Here is a 9,837-nt window from a genome sequence, read left to right as displayed (position 1 = left end):
TGATTGACCCGTTATGTAGTTATGGCTTTCAGATTGGCTGTTCAATGAATTCCGACTGTTTGGCTGTTCCATTGTTAGATGAACCCATTCCCACGGAACAAAAGATTCAAGTTTGGAGACTGTTACGTCAGAAACAGTTTGGTAAATGACACTTGTAGGCACATTTGATGTAGGATCTAAAGCTCTTTGATGGATGGAACTTCCAGAGAACTTCAAAGTCTCTGGAGTCTTTTGACAAACGCAACATGTACGAATGTCTGATGTTGGATCTAAAGTTCTTTGATGGATGGAACTTACAGAGAACTTCAAAGTCTCTGGAGTCTTTTGACTAATGCAACATGTACGAATGTCTGATGTTGGATCTAAAGTTCTTTGATGGATGGAACTTACAGAGAACTTCAAAGTCTCTGGAGTCTTTTGACAAACACAACATGTACGAATTTCTGATGTTGGATCTAAAGTTCTTTGATGATCTAAGAGAACTTCAAAGTTCTGGAGTCTTTTGACAAACACAACATGTACGAATGTCTGATGTTGGATCTAAAGTTCTTTGATGGATGGAACTTCCAGAGAACTTCAAAGTCTCTGGAGTCTTTTGACAAACGCAACATGTACGAATGTCTGATGTTGGATCTAAAGTTCTTTGATGGATGGAACTTACAGAGAACTTCAAAGTCTCTGGAGTCTTTTGACAAACGCAACATGTACGAATGTCTGATGTTGGATCTAGAGCTATTTTGTGGGTGGAACTTGCAAAGAACTTAGATTTCTCTGGACTCTTTTGACAAATGCAACATGTACGAATGTCTGATGTTGGATCTAAAGCTATTTTATGGGTGGAACTTGCAGACGACTTAGATTTCTCTGGAATCGTTTGACAAAGGCAACATGTATGTACATCTGATATTGGATCTAAAGCTCTTTGGTGGATGGAATGTACAGAGAACGTTGGCGTCTCTGCACTCTTATGATGGATGCAGCATGAATGGACACACGATGGAAGACATGAAGACTGACTTTCTAAGCCGTGTCAAGAATGCATTCCAAACTCCTTGTTCAACAGGTCAAGGTCACTCTTGTCGCACGCGTCGTACAGTTCTGGTCGTCCCATGAGAGACAGAGTCATTCTGAGCGTGCTCCAGATGTTGGCCGACATGACGGATTCTGTCCCTGATGGACCGCGACTTCGTTGCTGCATGTTGAGGGCTGTCAGGAAATGCTCCACCGCTTCTCTGTTAGAAAACAATCACTCTGTTAGTTAGGACAAACACTGACCTATATTGCAGTATTTCATAGAAAAAATATTTACGCTACTGAATAATCCGAAAAACCTGGATAATTTTGTGATGAGAATAATAGTGGTGTTCTCAAAATTTTCAGAGTCCTGGATTTCCATAAACTGAAAGTTCAAGAACCTGTGAAAAAAAGAAGTTTGTTATGTTTAACGACACCACTAGAGCACATTGATTAATCAAGCATCGGCTGTTAGATGTTAAACATTTGTTAATTCTGACTAGTAGTCATCAGAGGAAACCCGCTACATTTTTCCATTAGCAACAAGGGATCTTTTATAATCTGAACCTTGCCACTATAAGGAAAGCACATACCACGACTTTTGACCAGTTGTTGTGCACTGGTTCAAACGAGAAAAAACCCAATCAGTTAAATGGATTCACTGAGGTGGTTCAATGCTGCTATGCATGAATGAATGTTTAACCTTTAGACTACTGGATTAATTTTTAACAAAAACCACGTTGAGTGGGTACAAGTTTATAATTTGTACTCACATATATTCACTTAAATGTTTTATAAATACATGAAATAAAGTTCATATATGAATCGGTAAGTATTATTTTCGTGTCTTTTTTGTAATTTTTGTTATTTTTAGATCGGCTAATGGTGATTAAAATTAGGCAAAAAATCGAAAAAGTTGCATTTACTTACGGGCATTTGTGGCCAGCTGTCCAGTATTTATGTCCATTATTCCCGATAACAGTGGTTTTCTGACCAGAATTTTTTTTTAAACCCGAATTACGATTCATATTGCAATATTTGGTAATTTTTGTTGTTGGTAAAACGATCAAATTTATTATCAAATTAGCTGTCACAGTCGGCTATCGATCCCTGAAAATGACCGCGACGTGCCGCCATTGTTGTCAAGCGAAAATACTTGCCGAAAACCACTTTTTGAACATAAAATTTCACGGTATTTTCAATTGAAAAAATCAAAACAAAAGCAACCATTTTGAAAAAAAATCTTTTTTCTTTTATTATATTTCCGTTTCCGGTGAGTGTCGTGTGCAAAACGGTGGGAAATATGAATTGGGGAATGCACTGTATACAGTGTATAGTATGTCGACTGACGTGACATCGGGCGAGATATCTCGCCTGCAGTAGTCAGAAGGTTAATGACAGCCCAGCACGAAAAATACATCAGCTATTGAGTGTCAAACTATGGTCAATGTAAACAACCCTGTGATGCAGGCACCTTATGCGAGCACTCGACCGACTGAGCTAAATCTCGCCCCAAGAACCTGTGAATACAACCAGGTGTAAAAGTGTAAAAGTGGTCCCGTATTAATCTTGTTCTAGACATGAAGTAACAGATCTAGATACCTGTGAGCTCCGAGGTTGATGCAGGCAATACCGAGGTTGTAGCGTGACCGAATGAAGCCCGGTGACAGCTGCAGTGCATTGTGGTACGCATCCACCGCCTCCTCACTCCGGTTACCGTTGGCCAACGTGGCACCAAGTCTGTTCCACAGCAACGCATCCTGAATACACAATAGTTTGTTAGTATCAGAACGTTAAAGGTTTGTTTTGTTAAACGACAGCAGTGCATCCTGCATTCATAAAAGTTTGTTAGTATCAAAATGTAAGAGCATATTAACTTATTAATTATCGACTAATGGATGTCAAACATTTGCTAATTCTGAAATAAGTCTTAGAAATCTACTACATTTTTTATCAGCAGCAAGGGATCTTTTACATCAACAGGAGCTAGATCCCACCCACTCAAAAATCAATAAATATCCGTTGCAAAATCACCATTTCCATGTATTCATGTACTAAATAACAGTGAACAGTCTTAACTGAATTTACTACGGATAAATGATTCCGACATAAATGACAGAGAACAGTCTAAATGTGAATTTACTATGGATAAATAATTCTTATTGTTGTAAAACAACCTGGTGAAACGGAAAAAATTTAAATGCATGCTCCTACCAAAAATAACTTAAAGACTCAAAAGAAAGTGTTAAACAGTATGAGACTTGATACCTTTGGTTGGACTTGCAGTGCAGCAGTAAAACAATCCACAGCCTTGTTGTACTCCCCACTCAAGTTGAAGAGAATTCCCAGACAACTCTACAAATACAAAACAGCCATTTGTTAACAACTGAAAACATTCCAAACAAATAGGGTCAAATTTACGAAGCCTGTTTTTCTCTAACGCAGATGTTTAAGCATTGTAAATGTATGTAGTTACATGTGTGTAAAACATAAACAGGTGTTTAAGCATTGTAAATGTATGGAGTTATATGTTTGTGAGACATAAACAGGTGTTTAAGCATTGTAAATGTATGGAGTTATATGTGTGTGAGACAAACAGATGTTTAAGCATTGTAAATGTATGTAGTTACATGTGTGTAAAACATAAACAGGTGTTTAAGCATTGTAAATGTATGGAGTTATGTGTGTGAGACATAAACAGATGTTTAAGCAGTGTAAATGTATGGAGTTATATGTGTGTGAGACATAAACAGATGTTTAAGCAGTGTAAATGTATGGAGTTATATGTGTGTGAGACATAAACAGATGTTTAAGCAGTGTAAATGTATGGAGTTATATGTGTGTAAAACGTAAACAGGCTTTATAAATTCGGCCCAAAATGTTTAATTTATTATTCTTAACTGTTACAACTGAAGTTAATTACTACCTTTCCAAGTGGAGGTAATTCGACAGGATTTAGGTAATAAGCCACTCCACTAATTTATTTCATTTCAACTTATTTTAGTGCTTATATCCAATTATGGTTCAAACACGCTATCCTGAGCACACACCTCAGCTATCTGAGCTGTCAGTCCAGAACAGAGGGTAGTTGCTAGTGGTTAGAGAGAAGAGGGTGTAGTGATCTTACACCTACCCACCGAGTCTTTAAAACTTGTTCTGGGTGGGAGCCGGTACCAGGCTAGGAACCCAGTACCTACCAGCCTTATGTCCGATGGCTTAACCTCGACTCCACAGAGGCCAGGTACTTGAACAATCTAACAGTCTGTAGATAGTTGACACTTCATAAAATATTTACCTGAACATCCATATCTTTACAGGGGGGAGATAATTTAACAGTCTGTAGTTATATAACACATCATTGAAATATTTACCCAACATCTGAATCAGTCCAGGGGGAGATAATCAAATAGTCCCAATACGACTCTTCATTAAAATATTTACCTGTACCTGAATATCTGTATTTATCTTGTTCAGGGGGAGATAATTTAACAGTCCGTAGATAGACACTTCTTTAAAATATTTACCTGAACATCTGCATCTATCTGTCCAGGGGGAGATAATCTAACAGCCTGAAGATACAAGTCACTCACTTCACTGTAATCTTCACTGAAATAAAAACAAACAATACTCATGGCCAAAAGAAACTTTACAAGTATTATATTTGAATTTGTGGGGTAACGGCAAATAATAAGAATAACATTATTTGTGATAGTATTTAACCTTCTGACTACTGCAGGCGAGATATCTCGCCCGACGTCACGTCAGTCGATATACTGTACACTGTATACAGTGCATTCCCCAATTCATATTTCCACGACATATTGCACACGACACTCACCGGAAACGGAAATATAATTAAAGAAAAAAGATTTTTTTTCAAAATGGTGGTTTTTGTTTTGATTTTTTCAACTGAAAATACCTTGAAATTTTGAGTTCAAAAAGTGGTTTTCGGCAAGTATTTTCGCTTGACAACAATGGCGGCACGTCATGGTCATTTTCAGGGATCGATAGCTGATTGTGACAGCTAATCTGATAATAAATTTGATCGTTTTACCAACAACGAAAATTACCAAATATTGCAATATGAATCGTTTTAAAAAAAATTCTGGTCAGAAAACCACTGTTATCGGGAATAATGGACATAAATACTGGACAGCTGGCCACAAATGCCCATAAGTAAACGCAACTTTTTCGATTTTTTGCCTAATTTTAATCACCATTAGCCGATCTAAAACAATAAAAATTACAAAAAAAAGACACGAAAATAATACTTACCGATTCATATATGAACTTTATTTCATGTATTTATGAAACATTTAAGTGAATATATGTGAGTAAAAATTATAAACTTGTACCCACTCAACGTGGTTTTTGTTAAAAATTAATCCAGTAGTTTAAAGGTTAATAGTTCAATACCAAATGTAAATCATCAACAAAAGCAACCTGACTGCAGGTAACAATTACGTCATAATGTGAAAGTTACACGTGGGGTCAAAAACCAAATTTACACTGAATTGTCACCCAATGAAGTCGAGCAAAATTAGGTATTTCAGACTCGATAATGTCTCTAATAACGTGTGTGACCCCCGTGAGCTCGGATACATGCATGCACACATCTTCGCATAGATGTAGTCAGCCTTTTGATTACATCATTCGGGATGCGTCACCATTCCTCAACTAGGGATTGTTGCAGTTGTTGTCTGTTGAGTGGGGGCTGTTGTCTCTGTCAAATCTGGCGTTCAAGGTTGTCCCAAAGATGTTCTATAGGTGACATGTCTGGATATCGTGCAGGCCATGGCAAGAGGTTAACGTTGTTCTGATAGAGGAAGTCCTGAACAATGCGAGCAACGTGAGGTCTCGCATTATCCTGCTGGAACATGATCCTTGAGGCTGTTGCTGTAGGAATGGCAACTGGTCTTAGCACTTCATCCCTGTAACGTTGAGCGTTCAGATGGCCATCAATGATGACAAGTTCAGTGGTCTGATTGCCACGGATGCCTCCCCACACCATCACACTACCACCTCCTAAAAGGTTCGACTTCATTAATGCACAACGGGCTGTACGTTCTCCTCTACGCCGATACACTCTTATTCTCCCATTCCCACGGAACAGGCAGAACCTAATCTCATCAGAAAAGAGAACCATTCGCCAATCACGAATCAGCCAACGCCTCACATGCCTGGCCCATCGTAATCTAAGCCGACGGTGTTGGTCTGTCAATGTGGTCCCATGGGAGGGTCTGTAGGCTCTGATACCAGCAGCACGTAATCTTCTTGACACGGTGTGTCTACTCACATGGTGGCCGAATGCCGTTGCCGCTGATGACGTCACCGTCAGAAAATGATTACGTAGGTGTAATATTCGTAGGTATCGGTCATCCCGTTGAGTTGTTACACGTGGTCTACCCGTTCTTGGCCTGTCCAATGTCCGACCTGTCTGTTGGTATCGATTTATCAGGTTACCAACAGCAACTCTGGAACATCCAAACGTCCTTACGACATGGGCATTAGATGCCCCCATTTGTATCATGCCTATGGCTCGCTCGCGTTGTTCTACAGTAAGTCGTAGCATTCTTTTGGTGGTTTTCTATCAAATGAATACCCTACCAGTATCCTGGCTCATTTTAATACCATTATTGCACAGGTGAATTTCGTAGGTCCTGGAAAACGTGATTTCGTTGTTTTTTTTGCTCGGCATGAAAAGCATGCAACGTTATGTTTCAAATATACTGTAGAAAGTTGGTTTTGTTTGGATGATTATTTATGCAATTGGTTACGTTAGGATATATGGATGTTTCAGAGACTAAATTTTGTTTTCATTTGTAAAGTTTCTTTTGGCCGTGAGTATATATAATAAATGATTTAAAAATATTTTTTTTTATCTCCAACATATATTGGGTATATTTAAAAAAGCACAAAAAAACAAAAAAGCAGTGTTTTCAGTAAGAAAGGTTTATTTATAACCAGTAATTACCAGTAATGTTAAAAGTTTGTTTTGTTTAAAGACACCACTAGAGCACATATTTATTAATCATCGGCTATTGGATGTCAAACATTTGGTAATTTTTACATATAGTCTTAGAGAGGAAACCCATTACATTTTTTTCCCATTAGTAGTAAGGGATCTTTTAAATGCACTTTCCCACAGACAGGATAGCACACACCATAGCCTTTGATATACCCGACATGGTGCTAGAGTGAGAAATAGCCCAATGGGTCCACCAACAGGTTTCGATCCTAGACCGACCATGCATCAGGCAAGCACTCTACCACTGGACTACATCCCGCCCTCACAAAGCTTTGCGCACAAGTATTATAGAATAATTATGATAAATGAGAGAAAAAAAACATATTTGTAATTTTTCTAACCTATGATTACCGATAATGAGTATGAATTCTCTCATCCTAAGGTATATAGGACAGAGCTATCCCATGAAAGAAAGCTATGTAAGAAATTTCTATCTTACATGGGATATCATGCGCACTCGTTCAACATGACATCGCTAGTAAAATATGACGTCATATTAATGTGAGGTGGCGACGTGAGGTCATTACACAGTTTTAAATTAATATTTTGTTATTAAAACCTTCATTATAAAAGTTATCTTGCTAATATGTAGTGTTAAATTTTATTTAACACATGAAACAAACACGATAAATATGATAAAATGTTCAGCCATCTTTGTCTATTCGTGTAAAATAATGGTTTATTTACCGAATGAATGAGAGAAAAAGAATCTTATCACCTCAGTGGTGAAAATTTTGACCATAGGACTCGGCAAGCCTTGTTCCAGGTCGAAATTTTCACCATCTCGGGTGTATTTTTTCTATCCCACATGACCACATATGATGGAGTCTTATATTCTGCACTTACTGGCTCATGAAGGACGATGTGATGGGAGTTTTCTGCAGGTCCTCCCTGACTAGCTGGGAGTACTTGGGGTTGTGCTTGAGCCACGACTTGAGAGCGTGGCACGCATGTGAGCCCAGCGACTCGTTAGTGTAGCTCACAGCCAGTGACAGCCACGCAGTCAGGTTTCCTGGCGACAAGTCGAGACATCTGTAATGAAAAGTAAATTACATTAACTATCAAGTTTTCTAATTTAAAAACAACAAACTACAGTTCTTTGGTACACCAGTCATGAGCACTGGCTTGCAACCCCTGCAATTAGGAAAATGTCCACAGTAAAAAAAACATGCCATTGAAAAAGCCCTAAATATAGTCCAAGGTAAAAAAAAAAGTGCCGCAGAAAAGTATTAATTCCACTGCAATCTCCATGGCATAGCCGATTGCTGTGGGCAAATGCAGGGCTTGGGCTTGAAGAGGTAAAACCCCTGATGAGTCCAATAAGTGTGACTGATCAATTAACTCATTGTATATCAGTTCTATTAGAGTTGTTTTGTTTTGAGCACATTGATTTATTAATCATCGGCTAATGGATGTCAAACTTTTGTCAATTCTAACATTCAGTCCTAGAGAGGGAACCCACTACATTTATTCCTTAGTAGCAAGGGATCTTTTAAATGAACTTTCCCACAGAAAGGACAGCATATACCACATTTGATACACCAGTCATGGGGCACTGGTTGGGACTGGCAAATACCAAATCAGAGAATGGGTCCACTGAGGGGGATCGATCCTATGTCCCAAACATCTCAGTCTAGCGTCCCACCTTTCTGGAGGAAGACTGTCTTTATATAATTGTTAATATAATTTTCAATCCTGTAGGTGGAATTTTGTTATGTTGCACCACCTCCCTAAGACAATCCAGCAACCTCCCCTGATACCTGTTACGATTAGTTGTGTCTTATGAATGAAAATAAAAATTTGTTTTGTTTAACGGACCCACTAGAGCACATTGATTTATAAATCATTGGCTATTGGATGTCAAGCATTTGATAATTTTGACATATACAGAGATGCCAACCCCAGTTGGACTGTCATAGGAATCCAGGCCTTCAAAAATAGGAATCCCCCCCCCCCCCCACCAAAATAGGAATGTTATCAGTGATGGCTCAGGGGCATATTTTTCAACATTTTGGTACAGTAAAGTTCAAGGCCATACTCAATCGGCAAACATCGGGGCTGTTCTGAAGACCGATTGCTAGACTGGTTTATTCTATATTGCCACGCTTGCTATGCTCGGTATTCAGAATTCGTAAGTTTAAAGAACAAGGCAGGAAACCAATCTACGATTGTTGACAGTGAAGAGGGAAAAAAAGTTCCATTTCTTCGATGTTAACAACATTTGTGCCTTCCACAATACGATCCGACACCAAATACGCAAAATTACGATGTTCTTTCTAAAAATCGGAATTTCGAACAAGACAATTGTAATAGCGTAATCTATGCTTTAAATTTGTAATGATTAAGCCAAATTCATAATGGTTGGCATCTCTGCATATAGTCTTAGAGAGGAAGCCCGCTACATATGTACACCATCCGACAGACAGAATAGCACATAGCGCATACCACAGCCTTTGATATACCAGTTGTGGTGCACTGGCTCGAATGAGAAATAGCCTGACAGGGATCGATCCTAGACTGACCATGCATCAAGCGGGCACTTTACCACTGGGCTACGTCTCGCCCCTTTACGAATGAAAGTCTTGAGGAAACAAAACAGTGTTTCATGAGCTACACACTTACTTTTTGAGAGCAGCAATAGCTGCAGGTTCGTTTTCATTTTCAGCCTGAGTGGTGCCGAGATACTGCCATGCCTGAAAAATACAAATAAAACAATTGCCATGCCTGAAAAATACAAATAAAACAATTGCCATGCCTGAAAAATACAAATAAAACAATTGCCATGCCTGAAAAAT

At 38.6% G+C, this 9,837-nt stretch overlaps 1 protein-coding gene across 3 annotated transcripts in view; it reads right to left on the bottom strand.

Annotated features, from left to right (window-relative positions):
• Positions 1 to 497: 497 nt before the first annotated feature.
• LOC121390099 (peroxisomal targeting signal 1 receptor-like) overlaps positions 498 to 9,837 on the bottom strand; it is a 47,911-nt gene continuing 38,571 nt past the window's right edge. For all 3 annotated transcript variants that reach the window (XM_041521820.1, XM_041521822.1, XM_041521821.1), the window contains 6 exons: positions 9,665 to 9,735; positions 7,889 to 8,074; positions 4,539 to 4,620; positions 3,283 to 3,369; positions 2,617 to 2,774; positions 498 to 1,232 (listed from right to left, as the gene is read on the bottom strand). In XM_041521820.1, the coding sequence (XP_041377754.1) occupies positions 1,031 to 1,232; positions 2,617 to 2,774; positions 3,283 to 3,369; positions 4,539 to 4,620; positions 7,889 to 8,074; positions 9,665 to 9,735 (786 nt within the window). In that variant the 3' untranslated portion in view covers positions 498 to 1,030. The remainder of the gene's footprint in view (positions 1,233 to 2,616; positions 2,775 to 3,282; positions 3,370 to 4,538; positions 4,621 to 7,888; positions 8,075 to 9,664; positions 9,736 to 9,837) is intronic.

The sequence above is a fragment of the Gigantopelta aegis genome, chromosome 15 (genome assembly GCF_016097555.1).
Source record: "Gigantopelta aegis isolate Gae_Host chromosome 15, Gae_host_genome, whole genome shotgun sequence".
NCBI lineage: Eukaryota > Metazoa > Mollusca > Gastropoda > Neomphalida > Peltospiridae > Gigantopelta > Gigantopelta aegis.
The sequence above is the reverse complement of the archived record's forward strand: the minus strand, read 5'-3'. Positions and strand labels throughout refer to the sequence as shown.